The 17695-nt window shown below is 35.6% G+C and overlaps 1 protein-coding gene across 6 annotated transcripts in view; it reads right to left on the reverse strand.

The window, feature by feature from the left end:
- Positions 1-1997: 1997 nt before the first annotated feature.
- CAPS2 (calcyphosine 2) overlaps positions 1998-17695 on the reverse strand; it is a 31471-nt gene continuing 15773 nt past the window's right edge. For all 6 annotated transcript variants that reach the window (XM_065669153.1, XM_065669132.1, XM_065669159.1 and 3 more), the window contains 10 exons: positions 16447-16563; positions 15263-15337; positions 13665-13760; positions 13456-13549; positions 11398-11513; positions 7964-8037; positions 6182-6336; positions 5822-5941; positions 4678-4774; positions 1998-3349 (listed from right to left, as the gene is read on the reverse strand). In XM_065669153.1, coding sequence (XP_065525225.1) covers positions 3174-3349; positions 4678-4774; positions 5822-5941; positions 6182-6336; positions 7964-8037; positions 11398-11513; positions 13456-13549; positions 13665-13760; positions 15263-15337; positions 16447-16563 — 1120 coding nt within the window. In that variant the 3' untranslated portion in view covers positions 1998-3173. The remainder of the gene's footprint in view (positions 3350-4677; positions 4775-5821; positions 5942-6181; positions 6337-7963; positions 8038-11397; positions 11514-13455; positions 13550-13664; positions 13761-15262; positions 15338-16446; positions 16564-17695) is intronic.

Here is a 17695-nt window from a genome sequence, read left to right on the forward strand (position 1 = left end):
GGTGTGAATCTTTAATACCTCCTCTCAGCAACAAATCTTTCCCAGATGAGGGTGCCATATTTCTATTAGCTGACAAAGTGAAGCTACTGAAGGTTTGTACACGTGTCTGTGCCTTGCTTCTTACAAATGCTTTTAAATATTCCATATAACATTGCCATTATATATTCATTTGATGAAGTAGTCATAGACCTGGAGAATAAGGAGTTACATCACTTCATTAATTTCCACTTGTCTTCTGGGAGCACATGCATCTAATAGTACAAAATATGTTGGCAGCATAATGCACTTCTGATATTCTCAATTACAGTGGGTTGCTCAGACTTTTTAGCAGAAGTGTAAATCAGGGTGGCATGAAGACAATTAGCTTTATTAAGCGGTGAGTTCCAGGAGAAAAGCCAGTCAGCTTCTCCAAAAACACCACTTCTAACTAAGAACATATCCTAATTCAGAAAACAGAGGCAATTCTGAGAAAGGTAACAAATGCAGAAAAAGTTTTCTTTGAAACACATTTAAAAGGTAGAAAACCCCAGTAGGAACTCCCAGACAGTTCTACAGCTACAAAGCATTGATCAAAGAAAAGGATTCAGGTTTACAAAGTTTCAAATGTTTACAAGTAAATAAGAACAAATTAGAATGCAGTTCATCAGTGTATTGAGACCACTGTCAATGAAAACAAGCCAGACACTGCAGACCCTGGTTGGAACGCAGTTTCTCTGTTTTCCCACTAACTGCAAGCATGGTGGGCCAGCCTTGGGTGGAAGCTGGTTGGAATTCTTTGTCACCATCTTGAGTTTAGACAACGAGAATAGTGGCCAGATGGAAAGGGACATGTGTGAACTCCATTAAAAATTCACAATAGACATCACATTAGATGATGTCTATTCACATAGATGATGTCTAGATCACAAATTACATTCACAATAAACCTCATGGTTTGAGGCAGCCACTGATGCATAACTGACCTTGTAGTTAACAGAAATCACATAACTATAAGGTTTTACATAACTACCAGAGTACCTACTTGTATTTTCAGGCAACATCTGACCTTTAGAATTTATCACAGATTATCCTGTTAAGAATCTGCCTTCAGATTAAGAATAAAATAGCATGGCTACTAAAGCTATGGAACTAATATTCCTATAACAGTACATAATTCTAGTGATAAGAACAAAATAAAAGCCACTTAATTTGGAGCAGATGTGACCTATACAGCCTCCACTGATAAGCAGACCCACTAAGATAAATCCACTAGTTATCAAATTTTCCATTCCAAAAGATAACATGGAATAATCTACACAAAAGCACCACAATAAAATTAAGCACTGCAAAAAAAAATGTGTCCATACCTCATTTCACAATCACTTTCACATTTATTAAATTGGGCTACAGCTTTGTATGTTGGTACAACTCTCCTAAGAGAACAAGTCTAAACAGAGCAGGTGATTCTTAGAAAAACTAATAAAAATGGCACTTAGTATTTTTCAGTTATTTGGACAGACACATTAACAAGCAGCCCCCTGTAAACCCAGCTAAAATTACCCTTCTCAGAATCACCAATTCCAAGAACACTAATCAACAAAATCCTTTCAGCAAGAGAAATTCCAGCAGGAATGGGGAGCAAGAAAATCTTAATGAGTCACATCAGAATTCTTGCTTAAAATAAGCATTGACAGAGTTTGCCTTTCTCTGCAAACCAATACATACAGACTTTTGGAACCCTAAAAGAACCACCAAAATCCCTCATTGGAGGATTTAGAGAAGAAACTGCAATTCTACTTACAACTGAGGACAGGGTAAAAACAATCAAAACAAGACACAAGCTATTAAAACAAGAGGTCTATCTAGAATAAACCAGTCACCCACAGAGGGAATACAGTCCCTCATTTCAGCATTCGCTTCAGCACTGCCCTTAAATTCCTATGAAACACAAATACTGTCTCAAGAGGAAGGTTCTGTTAACCACAGCCTATAAATTCAAAACCAGGCAGACAAGCACAGAGGATACTAATACATTTTAATTGCATAGGCTTAAGAAATGCAGTTCAATTTACAGTTAATTTTGGTGACAATTATATTGAAACCAAAGATTATCTATATCTCTCTCTACATAATTAATAGTACAGTTTTTATGTCTTAACACAAAGAATTTTACAGAATTAATGAGATGTATTACATTGAAAAGCGCATCTGGCTGAATATTTGAAGTAGCAAGGAATATTTAATTCATGATTTTATTTTTCTTGTGACAGAGGTGGTTGTTTTGATTTGGTTAGGTTTGGGGCTTTGTTTTTACACTTTTGAGTTTTATACTTTCAGAGTAGATAGGAAATGCTATATATCAGTTTGACAACAGATATCATTGTGAAGTTTTAGTTAAAAAAATTAAAATCACAGCAACAGAAAATATAGAAACCAGATGTTTAAATGTAAATTGTTTTGAGAACTACTAGCAAAATATAGGAAAGGAATAAGTGCATTACAAAATATATATGTGCTGACTGAAACCTTTGGGATTCAATGCTGAGCTTCAGCTGCCTGACAAAGATGAAAAAATAAGGTCAAGATGGTCTACAGGCCAAAGGGCTAAATGGTGTCAACACTTCTACCCTTTGAGTACTGCAGACATCCTTGAAATTGGAAAAGGATGACCTGCTCTCTTTCAAGCTAAGTACCAGCATAAGAAACAAGAAATGAGACAAAGTATGCTATAAGGGTAAACATATTACTTTTATAAGAAGAAAACTGAAGAAAAAACAGCATTGATATTTATACAGTTAAATCTAAAGCTTTTCACAATGCATCGTTGTGAACTATTTTTTTTCCTACATATACCCCTTCCTGAATTTTACTATTCTAATTCGTCCTTACTTTAAAATAGACCACCTCATTCTAGTATCAAGTAAATTATGCCTTTTGGTATCGGAAAGAGTCTTCATTATTTCCAAGGAAAAGGAATGAACAGCATTTATAAATTTCAAAAGTGGTTAGCATGACTCAACGGACACTTTAAGAAACTTGCCATCTATTATTCTGAAAGCAGCTAAAATTTTCAGTGCCTGAAATCAGTTTAAGACACTAATTATGAAGAAATGCACATCAAGACTAAATCCTCCCTTATTTAGCTCACGCCTTATTTAGAAAATGCCTCTTCTTCACTTTTGTCATCTTCCTCTCTAAATTCCCCAAGGGTTCCTTAAGATATTAACAAAATCATCATCACCCATGATTCCAATGCTTAATCCTTCATAGTAATCTTCAAACTCAGAATAGGACACTTCATTGGGGTTGCTGCAGGACTCCCCTAATGTTTCTAGAAATGATGATTTAATTTCTTCTTCTGTAGCTTTGCCTGTAAAAGTATAGTTTTCCGTTAAATACACTTTCAAGAACAGTGAATACGCAGAATTTAATATACTTCAGGCAAGAAACTTTCAAATTTTAGCTTGCAAATTATTTTTTTTAACTAATACTCTGATTTCAGAATTAAGTCATTGGCTCACTTAATACCAGCTGCAGAAATCCTCTTACTTTAATAGCACATCATATCATTAACTATCAGCAGAAATATGAGGCTAATTTCAACTAATTATGAAATCGTGAAGATTTTTTTCTTTCAAATGACTGCAAAAACTGAATAATGCATTTGTTAACTAGAATTTTAATTCTGAAATAATTCAAAAGTTCTCTTGTAATAAAATATATGTTTTATATGCTTTCTGAAACATGCATATGTTTCACATGCAATACAAGTTCAAAGCACTAGGAAAAACTTAAGATGCAAGTTTACATTCAAAAAGTGTTCTGCAATTTACATGTGTGTTCTAGTGGCTTAAAGATTATACTCAACATGATTTCATAGCATTGAGAAAAAGGAAAAAAGGGAAAAAATGTAGCTTTATAGTATTGGGAAAACTTTCATGCAGGACATCCCTATACCACTGTGTGTCTTCATTTGTTACCATTAAAATCACTGCCAATAGAAAACCCATCCATTTTTCTACAGATAAAACATGAAGGGTCAGGACACTAGTGAGACTTTCACAATGACAAGCTGGGTACACAGAGATGTTATTTTAGAAACTGGCATATAAATTTTTAAACTCCTACTTTTTCAATGGCAGAGTTTAAACATTTTTGAGAATCCTGAAAAAATAATGAAGAAACCAATATTTCCTCTGTAAAGGATGACAGTCCTGTCCCAGAAATAAGTGCATTTATTCAGAAGAAACTGTAAGTGCTGAGTATATTCACTGTCAGTTGGAAACCTTGCATATTTTGATGGAACACAGTAATACGAAAATGAAAGTATCTTCCTAAGTGAAAATTACTAGTATCATATGTGTCACTGATAACTTGCACATCCAAGCTGAGAAATAGCTGCTTAAATGTAATTCTACATATGTTGGGAAAGGAATTACTTTGCGTATATGCAGTATTTTCAGCTTGATAAAAAGCAAGTGTTAAAACTGTATATATGTACCCCATTACTATTTATAGTCATGTTCTAGACAGACACATTCTAGGTCATCAGAGGATAAAGGTTTTCCCTAACACCTCAAGTCCCAGCCAGTATGAAAACACTTTGCATTTGCAACCAAGTTTCTGGATCTGGTATCTCTGCTAACAAGATGACTTCAGTAGTCACAGATTGTTGTTGTTGTTGTTCATGTGAATTACCTGCCAACACTAGAGGATGCTTCTTTGCACAGTAACATTTTCTGATATCTACCATAGGCACACTCCCAGTTTTGTTGAAATCTAGTTTCATATAAGCCTATAAAGGAAGAAAAAAAAAAAGTGGAAAGATGTAAACATCAAATATACTTACTACCTAGCATGTATTTTTAGATCTTGTGCAATGGATTATGTCAATTTACTGATTTTATGTAAGGCACCAGATACCAGAAAATTACTCTAGAATACGTAGCTTCATGATTATTATATTTCAAAGGCTTTCACATTAAATGTCCCCTCACCAACTCAAAAAAACCCTTTGTCTTCTCTCCAAAATTTCTAACTCATCCATAAAATCAGAAGTTAAGCTTCTTCCTTTCTGTCTTCTCCAGTTACTAAGATTCTTGCATCCTTCTGACAGAGGCCTCAACACAGTCTTCTCAGCACTGCTAACAGCAGCTTCATTTCAGTTTGCTCAAATACACATTGCTCAGTACAGAAGGCTAGGAGAGTCAGATCCTCCATTATTAGAAGTATAAAAGTATATGGCATTTTTCTTGATTTTGATATCCAGTCATTACCCTATTGGCTGGTTTGTAATCAGATTTTCATACTGCAAATGGCTCCATATTACGTTATAGACGTATAACAAGGGGCATTTCAAATACAAGAAGTCTCAGAAATATAATGACTACATTTGTAGATCTCAAAGGAGGAAAGTATTATTGCCTCCTATTTCAGACACTGACGGGGAAAAAAAATCTGCGTACAGATACAGTGATCTGCCAAAATATGGAAACAGACTTCTGGAAGAGATATTTTCAGGGTGCCAGATGCTTTATACACTGCACCAAAATGTAAGAATACCACACATACGCATAAACTCAAAATAATACAGGAATCAATTCTAGAGTTTAGAATTAACTAATTCAATAATGAAACAGTATGCAGTACCTTAATCTACATTTATTTTAATAAACTCATTGAAGCCTTAAATAGTCAATTACTAGATACACATAATGAACAGTAATGCACAAGGAATAATGCACAACAACAACGACAAACCCAAACAACAAGAACATGAGTAACTAACTCCAAAGTTAAACTGCAAAGTATCTACAATTAGAATACCTGCAACAAAACTTACTTTTCTTACAAACGCTTTTCTGTATTCATTCATTTCTCCAAATGCAGCACGAGTAAATTCTCCATAGTCGACCTTATCACTCTTGCTGTCATCAAGAATCAGCCATAGGGATTCAAAGTCCTGCAATTTAAAATATTTTGCCAAAGTTTCACTATGTCCTAGAATAAAACAATTGCTATAATATAAAATTACAGTATTACCACAAGAAAAGAACTGAGTGCAGAAATGCCACTATACCACAAGGGAGGAAGGGGGGCAAACTTGGGAAAAAACAGCTATTAAACCATAGACTTGAAAAGAAAATAAGTGATTCCATCAATTTAAGTTAATACTGGAGATCACAGTTTCAGCTAGACTTACCCCTTCAGGAATTTCCAAATGGAATAGTTTTAGAGCTTCTTTAAAGGCTGCCTGAGAGAGAAAACCATTTCTGTTCTTGTCTACTTGTCGGAAATACTTTCCTATGCCTGTTATAACCCGAACTCCTCTTTTACTTAGTGTCTCTCTGAGTATACCTGAAGATTTAGAGAAATAGAGGACACAACATTTACCTGAAGTTAGCCACTTGCTATGGATCTGATACCGAAGTAAAGAAAACTGCAACTACTTATGATACTGCTGGCTAAAATTACATATCTCTGCACCCAGGCTCCTTCTTTTTGATGACAGAATGTCACTTCAAAATTAAGTTGTCAGTTATTTAACATTTGAGTAGTAATCATATGAAGCAGCAGCAACATCTAACAAAACTTTTGAGATCACAGAAGAAATGGCTATCACCTTCTATATGCTCAGATTATAAAACTGCTTACTTCTGCTAGAACTCATTACATACCATGATTCCAAATACAATTTAGGAACACTACTTGGGTAATACAAACATGCCATTATGGGACACAGTTGCTCCTTCATTGTACAAATATGTTAAATACACATGGGAACAATAACAAATATAAGTAATTGTTCCAAAATTATACACAGAGAACTATTTCTATGACAGCCTTGTCAAAATCTTAGCAGGTTTTCTTTAAGGATATCAAAGTTTCTCAGCATACTCTTATTAACATAAGTCATACGCTATTATCATATTTATCTTCAAATTACTTGTACCTAAAATTATAAAGCAAAATAGGTGGGAGGGTGAAAGAAGGAAGATTTTTCCAGTGAGGTTCAAACTCAGATGTATGTTAAAAGATGTCTTGAAGTATAGACATGTAACTTTCTTCTAGACCACACCTGCAAACTTTTAGTGTAGTCAGGTAATTGAGAAATCCATTTGTGTCTATTATGTGAGGGGAAAAAAAGCAGTAATTAAAAGATCAAATAATATCCCTGATTATTAGTCCAACAATTTTTCCAAAAGTAAATGTCCAAGCAGATTTTAGTGACCAAAGAGTGTTTGCTTAAAACAGATTTAGCTAATGACAGTAAATAGTGGAGATTCTACAAGCTGGAAGCTGTTCAGTTTCACAGGCTTTGTTACCCACAGGTTACAAAGGTAATACACAGCACTGCATGAGCATCTTTCCATAATTTTAAACACAAAGTTAAGTCTTTGTCGTAAAGACTGTAGGTAGAATCCTGGTAACATTTATTTACATATTCCAAGCTATCCTACTCAATTATACTCATGTATTTTAACAAGCATAATTAAACACTATTAAAAAAACAAAAAAAACCAAACAAACAAAAACCAAAACAAAAAAAAAACACAACAAAGAATAATACTTACCAATGTGTAGAAATAATGGCCAAAAGAAATATCTGGCACAAAATTAACTAAGAAATTAGAGGGTTTTTTAACTTAATGACACTTTAACATAGGATCAGTGTTATGTTTCAGCATTTTTTTAGACATTATGTCAATGCAGAGATTAATATTTTATTGATTACATTCACAACTATTCTGTAGTGAATCCACAACTGTTAGCCATACTGTTTATTTAAAGAAAAAGAAGAAAGTATTCTTATGACTGATTTATGCTGGTATCAGATTCTAACAATGTTCTGTTAAATACCTATATTTTGTCCAATTTCATTTATGCTAGTAAAATCTTTATAACATCAGTATTGCTCTTTGCATTGAGCTGTAAAGACAGAGATACAGAAATTAAGATTATATGGGTCCTGGTAGACACACACCTTGAATCTTCTTGAAAACTTTGCTGTCATTGACGACTTGCTGAGAACACTCTTGCTTGAATTCCATAGAAGCTCTAAAATAATAAAAATTAACAGAGATTGCTGAAATTAAATGTAATATCACTGAATTCAAAACAATTGTAGTAAAAAACATACTAAATATTATGCAGGTAGTTTAAGAATTAAATATAAGCGTAGGATCCAATTCCTTGAGTTTGAGATGGCACACACGGAAGCCCTTGCTGAATAGCTGCAGATATGCAGATATTCCTTTCTGACAATATTGCATTCACAGCTCCTCTACTAATTCATTAATCATGGATAATTCCTTCTGTGTCTAAAATCTCCAGAAATTTACTTCAACATAGTCCTAATCTTCAACTCACACCACTGGAAGAGTTTGTTAAAGCAACTATATTTTCCCGTTGGTAACTAAATGGACATGAAGTAGCTACAATCTCTCTTCAGAAGATACATAGCAAGGGTGTCAACCAGAAGCTGGATTAGTGTATTTTAGGTGTGATCTAGGAATTATGGTTAAATTTTGTGTTTTGTCTGGCAAGTCCCCTACCGAGAAGGGCTTCCCAGAAGCCTCCATTAGAAATTATTGTAAAGGTTGATGAAAAAAATATTGTGGAAGAACAAAAAGAAACAAGTCTTGCAATTATTTTATAGGAATAGGAAACCAAATGGAAAAGAACTACTATCAGCTTTGGGCTGCTTGCTCATCAGTGGTTTGCCATGGACTACTCCTCCTTCTGCTTTCTGAGGCCAAAGACTTACCTCCCTGTTGTCTATCAAGACTTTTAATCTCCCCTTTGGGTACCTTCCATTATGAAGTCCCTAAAAGCTTGCCTATATCAAACCACCTGAACTGGAAAATCAGCAGCCACCTATAGCAGACAGCATACTCTCTCTGAATCACATGTGAACCAGAAGATTCATGGATTGTATTGTTCCTGGCATAGCATGGCATAGGTGTTCCTGAAAGCCTAACACTAGCCTTCTGGACTGTACCTCGGTAGGATTCTCAGTGAGTACAGTAATGGAGATAACAGGACTTGAGAGTTATGCACCAGAGACTACGAAGTTCATTAACACCCCCATTCAGAAGAAAAAGACAGACTTCACAGTCTAAAATTTAGTCACTAATGGAAAGAACACAAACTATAACAAAAAAAAGAAACAATCTGTTCCACCACAGGTAGCAGAAAAATCCAAAGAGACCAGTGAGCAGGTGGTCCTCCTGGAGCCGTAAGAGATTACACTGGATCAATTTCAAATTTCACAAGTATAAGATTAGCAACAAATGAAAGAAAAAGCTGTTTACCAGAACAACAGACTTCTGAGATGTGAAATGTCTCACATAAACCATCTGAAATTAAATTAGATTGTGTTTGACTTCGTGGAAACCTTGCATAGAGGGAACAATCAGCACTAAGCATCATGCAACTAGGTATTTCTATAACCAATTAAATTTGAATTTACTGCTTTATGTACTGTTAGCTGACTATGGTTCCTTTGCAAAAGTTTCAATGTAGAGAGACCTTAAAGTGAATATTATCATAATTGAGAACAAGCTTCATGTGTCTGAACACTTGCAGAAACAAAAGTAACAGTTAAGTTGTGCTAACAGAAGTAGTCAATCTGCAAAAGATACTGAATGTATTTAACTGAGATTCTGTTACTGCTGTTCCTAGTCAAGAAGGGATTGAAGCATCTGATACACGAGGAAAGGCTGGGAAAGCCAGAACTGTTTAGTGTGGAGAAGGACTGAGGGATATTATCAGTGTATATGAATACCTGACTGGAGGGAGTAAAGACAACTGAGAGGGGTTCCCCTCAGTGGAGCCCAGTGACAGGACCTGAGGCAATGGACACAAACTGAAACACAAACAGTTCCCTCTGAACATAGGAAACACTTCTGGACTGCAAGGGTGATTGAACACTGGAATATATTTGCCCACAGAAGTTACAGAGTCTCCATCCTTGGAGATACTTAAAAACAAAACTAGATGCAGCCCTGAGCAACCTGCTGTAGTAAACCCTGCTCTGAGCAGGGAGGTTGGACTTGATGCCCTCTTGGGGTCCCTTTGTATGATTCCATGATTTTATGAAAATTTCTACCCTGCAACGTCTGCTATTGGCTAACACTCCTCATCAAAATTTGAGTAATCAAGCTCTGACTGTATTTCCAGCACTGTTAAGTAACTGCCATGTTCAAGCAACACAGCAGTGTGACAAATTTTATACTGAACTTTTATTTGTGCTACGAACCAGTACACTCACAGTAAAAGCCAGAAACCCCAGAGAAAGACGCTTTATTCCCTAGACAGTTTATTCAGTATATGTACTGAAATGAGAATAATACCTTCAAAATTAACACATACTCAAAAGATTAACCATTCACCTAATCATGGGAAAATTATTTAAGAGACCCCCATCTTTCAAACTACGGAACAATATAATTTACTAAAACCTATTTTGAAAGAGTAAGTGCAGAAATCCTGTCCCAGTGCCTGAAGTCTTCAACATGTGGCAAACGTGGTTCTGGAAAAATGAAAGGATAGGAAGAAAGAGGAAAAAGAAAGTGAAAAAGAAAAAATAAAAAGCAAAACCTCCAATCTTTCCCCTGCCTGTGTTCAAACACTTGCATTATCATAAAAGGGCTGGTGCACCTCTTCTATGAAGAGAGGCTGAGAGAGTTGGGCTTTTTCAGCCTGGAGAAGGCTCAGGAGAGGCTTTTGAGTATCTAAAGGGGGCTTACAAGAATGCTGGAGAGGGACTTTTTAGAGGGTCATGTAGTGACAGGACAAGGGAGAATGGCTTTAAACTGAAAGACGGGAGATTTAGGTTAGATGCAAGGAAGAAATTCTTTACTGCGAGGGTGGTGAGACACTGGGACAAGTTGACCTGAGAATTTGTGGTGGCCCCATCCCTGGAAGTATTAAAGGCCAGGCTGGATGGGGCTCTGGGTAACCTGGTCTAGTGGGAGGTGTCCCTCCCCACCAGGGGGGTTGGAACTAGATGATCTTCAAGGACCCTTCCAACCAAAACCATTCTATGATTCTGAGTGATATAAGATTTTAACATAAGCTTCATGAAAGATTCAATAATAATATTGTTGATGACAAAAAAAAAAAAAAAGCATTTTCTCCCAAACACGGAATTTTAGGTCATCACATAAGTTTCAGTATTTGTATATAAAAACATCTGACTTCAAAGCAAGACAGTTTCATAATTCTTATTTTAAAATTACTCATTATCATTCTAGAAAATTACTGAATTATACTCACATATTACTAATGTCTCTAACAACAGCCTAAATATATTTTTCTTTAGCAATATGAGTAGTAAGATATTAGAAGCTCTTATTATAAAAAATGGTTTTTGCTGAAGGAAGGAAAGGTAATTTGAAAACCAGCTGCACTTACTTCAGAGAATCCATAGCTGCTTCATCAATACTTATCACACGAAGGGTGAAAACTGGGTTCTGTTTAACACTTTCTGGAAGGTTATGATCAGCACTTCGGAAAGTTAGGTTAGCTCCCTGTTGGTAAAACATACAATGATTTATAGAAAGATTGTGTATTTTATAAAATACATTCTGCAAGACTTCCAAGCGATTGTTAAAAGCCTTGGTATGAAATGATGAAAAGGTGTAGCTAAGGTCAGTTAACCTTTTTAAAAGAGCTTTTCTAATACTAAATAAAAACAGCTGCAGGCTCCAAGATGACACATTATTCTCTAGGTACCAGTTTGTCTAGCAAGAGGGCCTCCTGTTGCCTACTCTACAGATGAGAAACACAAGACTACAGATACCTCAGCCAGGCTCTACTTCTTAATTTTTACTTTTCCTTTCATCCTTATGAGATCTTGCTGGACCACAGAAGAGAGTCACAGAAGGTGCCACATTGATTCCATGACAGTGAAATTCTCTCAGACTAGAAGAAACCTACAGTTACTTTCAATAGCTTAAAATCTTACTTGAGATAAACAACTGAAAGGTAGCCTTCCCAAAATTCAAATAATTGCTGCAGTGCTTAACTATAAAGTTACTCTTTAAAACTGTTACATTTCACTAACAGATATTGAACAAAATACATTATTAGTAGAGTTCTATTACCCAATAAAGTCTGAGTATTAAAAATTCCTCTTCTCTCTTGAGGACAGAGGACACACCTCACACATTCTGTGAAGTTAAAGATGCATTTTGGGTTGGAAGAAGAGGGAAGGAGAGATAAAGAAAAGCAACAAACTAAATGCAACAAATGCCAAGAAGACTCAAAAAAAAAAAAAAAAACCCCACCCCAAAACAACAGCTATAACTAATATCCATGCAGGATTGCACTATGAAGCCCCCAAAACTTATAAACTGGGAAAGAAACAGAAACACTGCTGTTGTGCAAATGTCTCAACCATTTCCACTTTGTGAGACATTTGTGTATCTTAATGTCAGCCTAGAAACCCAATTTGGAGATATGGAGATTCAGAGGTATACCATCATCCCAAAGAGCTATCAAACTCAGTCACAATAATTTTCTTTATGCCTTTAAGACACAGCTTTATTCAGAACCTGTACATTTCCATCTGCAAGTTGCAAAGATACACATGCCAATAAATAAATTAAAAAAAACCCAAAACCTTAAAACTTTAAAAAATAACTTCAACCTCCATACCATAAAGAAAGTAATCTATTACATCTTGGAAACTCTTATTGTCATAGCCACATGTAATAGTTAGGATTAGGCAGCTTATAAGTCATAACACTCTAAAAAGTAACACTTTCTTCTTTTACTTTCAATACTTTTACTTTCAATACTTCATTCAAAAATGGTTTTTGCACTAAACTTAAGATTTGCAGGAGAATGTGAAGAACTCAGTGGAAACACTCTGTACTTGAGAAATTGCTCAAGCACTTATAAATCAGGAGCACTTAACCCACTACAGAAGTACGTCAGTACAGAAGATGTAGTATGATTGTACTCAGTCATTAGACTAGCAAGTAGATGAAGTTTACCATTGTTTCAAAAGTTTTCTCTAAACAGCTGGTGCTAAACATTTTCAAAATTTAGGTTAAAAACAACCTTCAATTTCATCATGATTAAAAAATATTTAAGCATTGCCTCGTGTCAAAAATGCCAGCAGACCTTGCAGAGATTACTAATTTTTAACAAGTACTTTGGCCTACTTCATCTTCAAAACTCTCCTACCCGAGCTGTTCATCTTTCCCCCTTACAAAACGTCTCCACTGTCTGCAGTCTTGTACCCTCTAGTGGGAAAATTACAAAGTACAGCTTAATATAAAACCAAAAATGTCTAAAACGTGGGACAGTAAAACAATCCAGAACCCTGAAAATCCCTAATTTGAAAATGTAACTGAGGGGAAAAACTTTAGGTCTTCCCTGAAACCTAAATCATAATTTTCAACTTCAATATCTAAATATTATTCCCAAATCAGTAAGTTGCCTTACATGCAGCAGAACACTTACAATATAGAAGTCACTAAGATCATAAGCTTTTTCCTTCTTTTGTCCACGCTGATGTTGATAAACTCCCTTCTGAATGAAAGGCAAGGCATTTGTTCTGTGAAATAATTCAAAACTGCTATTAAAACAAATTTATTTAAGTTTCTTAGATACAGTGGAAAATGTTTTCTAAAGCCTTAAAAAAAAAAAAAAAAAAAAGTAATTTATCCTACCTATTTTTTCCAAACTGCCGAAATTCATACACAGTAAGGGATCTGTCACATGCAAAAAAAAATCCAATCAACTCTCTACAAGCATCGCGACCATTTCTAGAAGGAAAATTGAAAAGCACCTTTATGGTTTTGCACCTATATAAATACAATTTAACCCAAATAAAAACATTTGTTTTGAAATATTAATTTAATTCCCAATATTGCATATTGCAAAATCTTCTTCTTTGACAGAGATATCTGGCTATTTTCTCTACCCCACTATGGACTTCAACTTCTGGATTTGGAGACATGTTTTAATGCAGTATTCCATTCTCCATAATGTCAAAAACACTTTTCAAGGCTTCAGGTTTTAGTATACCAATGTAATTTTCACTTGTCAACTAAAGGATTACTTACACCAGGACTACTGCATTTACTGTGGCATTTGAAGCTATGTGGCTGAATCCCCAGCTATGCCTAACAGCTCACTTCTTCAGAAAAATGACACCTTCAGAGATGAAGAATTTTTATGCCACTGCTACTCAATTCAGAGCACTTTCAAAGATGTCCTAAACCTGAAAGTTTAATAGAAACAAGACACAAAGCCATCCTTTCCATTCACATCAGTTGCCACATACGAAGACAAGGCTATGCCCTGGTTTTGGCTGCGATTGAGTTAATTTTCTTCCTAGTAGCTCGTACTACTAATTTAATTTTCTTCCTAGTGCTGCGGTTTGGCTTTGGTCTGAGAACAATGCTGATAACATACTGCTGTTTTAGTTGTTGCTAAGTAGTCCTTACACTGATCAAGGACTTTTCAGTGTCTCATTCTCTGCCAGTGAGGAGGGACACAAGAAGCCAGGAGGGAGCAGAGACAGGACACCTGACCCAAACTAGTCAAAGGAGTATTCCATACCACAACATGTCATGCCCAGTATATAAACCAGGGGGGAGTTACCCAGAAAGGCAGATCACTGCTTGGGTCGGGGTAGGTATTGGTTGGTGGGTGGTGAGCAACTGTATTGTGCATTACTTGTGTTTGTTGTTTTTTCCCTTTGCCCTTTTAGTTTTATATTCTCTCCCCTTGTTACTTCCCTTACCACTAGTAGTAGTAGTAGTTTTGTATTATGCTTTAGTTACTGGACTGTTTTATCTCAACCCATGGGATTTACATTCTTTCAATTCTCCTCCCTATCTCTGCCTGGGTCAGGGGCAGGGAAAAGGGGGGTGAGCGAGTGGCTGTGTGGTGCTGAGCAGCTGGGCTTAAACCATAATAGGCTAAAATAATTTTTCATCAGCTAAGGTGCAACAGCTAAGAGCATTATTTTAAACAGCCCCTGTGCTAACTGTCCTACATGGAGCGATGGGTATGATGGTAATGTAACATTATTTATGCATGTCAATATTCTACAAGGGGACTGTAAAGCCACTTTGTACCACGCATGTCAAAATCTGTATTATACACTTATGCATATATATATAACACACCCCCACACAGCACATACTTTTTTCTAAACACAGAGAACAGAAACATTTGGTTCAATTGATTAGTTCAGGAGAGTAAAGATCATAATTCATAAAATCATAGAACTGAAAAGCTTCACAGAATTTGTGATTACCTCGATATAATCCTACTATCAAAGCGTAACTTGTTAGAGAGCATGTTTTCAGTTAATCCTGATTTGGTCCGTATTCTGTCAAAATAACACAGCATGTTAATGATACCTATGTGCTCACAGAGAAACCTTACATAAAAAGCAACTGTTTCAAAACAGCAAAAAATGTGAAAAGCTGTATCCTTGGCAACTGGCTGAGATGATCTTCCATAGCTGAATTAGAAAGCAATTCAGACTTGTAACATGGAAGGTGTTCTGTAATTATATATTATGAGAGTACATTCACAGAAGGCATAGATATGAATGGGGTATTTTGTTTACACACATTTACATGAAGAATTAAACCTTTGCCACTCAGTGTACTTCCATGAATCAATGGTGTTTCGCACAAATACCCAAACTGGGCTACTTTACCCACCTATATATTTTATACTGGACATATGACTAGTTCAAGACACGGAGATTTGTCCATGTGATGGATGTAAGAGATTGCGACTGGTTTTGTTGTCCTCTTTTTTTTTTTTTTTTAGAACAAGGATGACATTTATTGAGAAAGAGTTTAGAGCAGGATGTTAAAATGTGCAAAGCAGAGGAGAAGGATTAACACAACAAAACTCACACCTGCAGATTCCCTTTGTCTTAACGATCACAGTGTTTTCTCAGTTTTTCTTAAGCCCTTGGAATTACTGTTTCAATGCTCACAGGCCAGGAATGACATTTAAACGTCAATATAGCTAATTACTGCAGCAAAAATCAGAACATGAACGAAAAGTATGATTATATTGCGAAGATCTATATTAGCATTTAAGGATGCATATTTATGCAATTTTATGCACCTCAGAAAAGGAATCTCTAAAAGGATATGACAAGATTGCAAGCATTCAACAGCTCAGAAAAGGCTGGCAAAACCCTGTGATGAACAATATCAACATAAGCTTAAGAATGTTCTCCCAGGTTTTATAAATCCTGTGAATCAATCATTATACACAGAGAATCCACATAAAAAGGTCCCACTAGGCAATTACAAGCATGGAGAAGCTACAAAAAAGGCCTCACATGGAGCTGGTGATCCAAGCCAGAAATAAAACACCTGGAAAAGCAAACAGACTTTTCAGAGCCCAAACCAGTAAAAGATACTGTATGTATCTTGCTAAGATACTATATGTATTTTGCTAGAGAAAACTTACTTTGTTTCATGCAGTGTTCTTTTTCTAAGACGCATGGGTGCTGTCCCAAGCTGAAGTCCTTGAGCTTCCTTGTAAACATCAGCAGGCATGGACTGCTCTGGATCACTTATAACAGCTCTGACCAGAAAAAGCAGGGAGAAGCCTCTGACTATTAGTAAGTTTGAATTTCAGATCTTATATATTCTTACTCAAGAAAGAAAAAAAAACCCAAACAAAACACAAGAATAACACTGCAATAAAATCTTAGGAGTTATCCATTAAGCTTGCATAAATTTGAGGGCGTATGTTTTTGTTCTTACCAATTCTGAGGTCTATTACTCTAAATCAATTATATCCAATAATATTCTATATAGTGACTTCACATGGATATATGTGTTATTTAAAGTACATTTTAGATATGTATATAGAAAACCAAATCTTGGGCTTACAGAAGGTGTTCTTTTCCTCACTTCCACTATTTCTGTAAATAATCCACCAGTGACATTCTTCATTCATGTGCCCCTCCAAGATCAGTGACAGCAGATTTTGGCTGGCAGCAAATTACTAGTACTGGCCAGTGACATCATCCAACAAAAACACTGACACTTCCTCTCACAAAGTACTGCCCACAGCATCTCAAGCTCCCACTAAGCAGAAAATAGATTCATTGGTTTCTGAGTATTTTGATATTATCTGTACCAATTTAATAAGTTAACAAAAGAAGACATCCTTTAAAAATAAATTAGATTCTTATATTTCTTTATTGAAATAGTTCATAGTAGGAACAAAACAGTAATTTTGCACTGCTAATACAGCTTTAGAAACTTGCTCTCTGATCTATGGAGATCCATCTCTCTACACATCAGTTACACTGATTTAAGTGTGACATTGGCTCTACTAAAAAAAATAATGTAAAAAAAAATCAAAACACCTTTGTGTTTCCTTTAATAGATTTTTTTCATGCAACAGTTTTGAACTAATCTTCTCCGATTAACATCCTGCTCTCAGATACCAATTTGTTTGGCAGTACTGGCACAGTTATATTTGGAACATAAACAGAGAGGTTTCTTAAATTAAAAGATCATCCTGATGCAGCTGCAGCACTCCTGAATATTGTTTTGACATTGACAGCAGAAGAGTTCAGGATAGCAGAAGCAATGCATGGGAAAAAGTAAGGCAAAGCAGCTGAAGGAGGTGAAGCACAGAATGAACATTCGTGATCCAAAATGCACAAACTGGTATGTTTAATCCAACATTAGAAGAACTGAAA

Source organism: Lathamus discolor, chromosome 1 (genome assembly GCF_037157495.1).
Source record: "Lathamus discolor isolate bLatDis1 chromosome 1, bLatDis1.hap1, whole genome shotgun sequence".
Taxonomy (NCBI): Eukaryota; Metazoa; Chordata; class Aves; order Psittaciformes; family Psittacidae; genus Lathamus; species Lathamus discolor.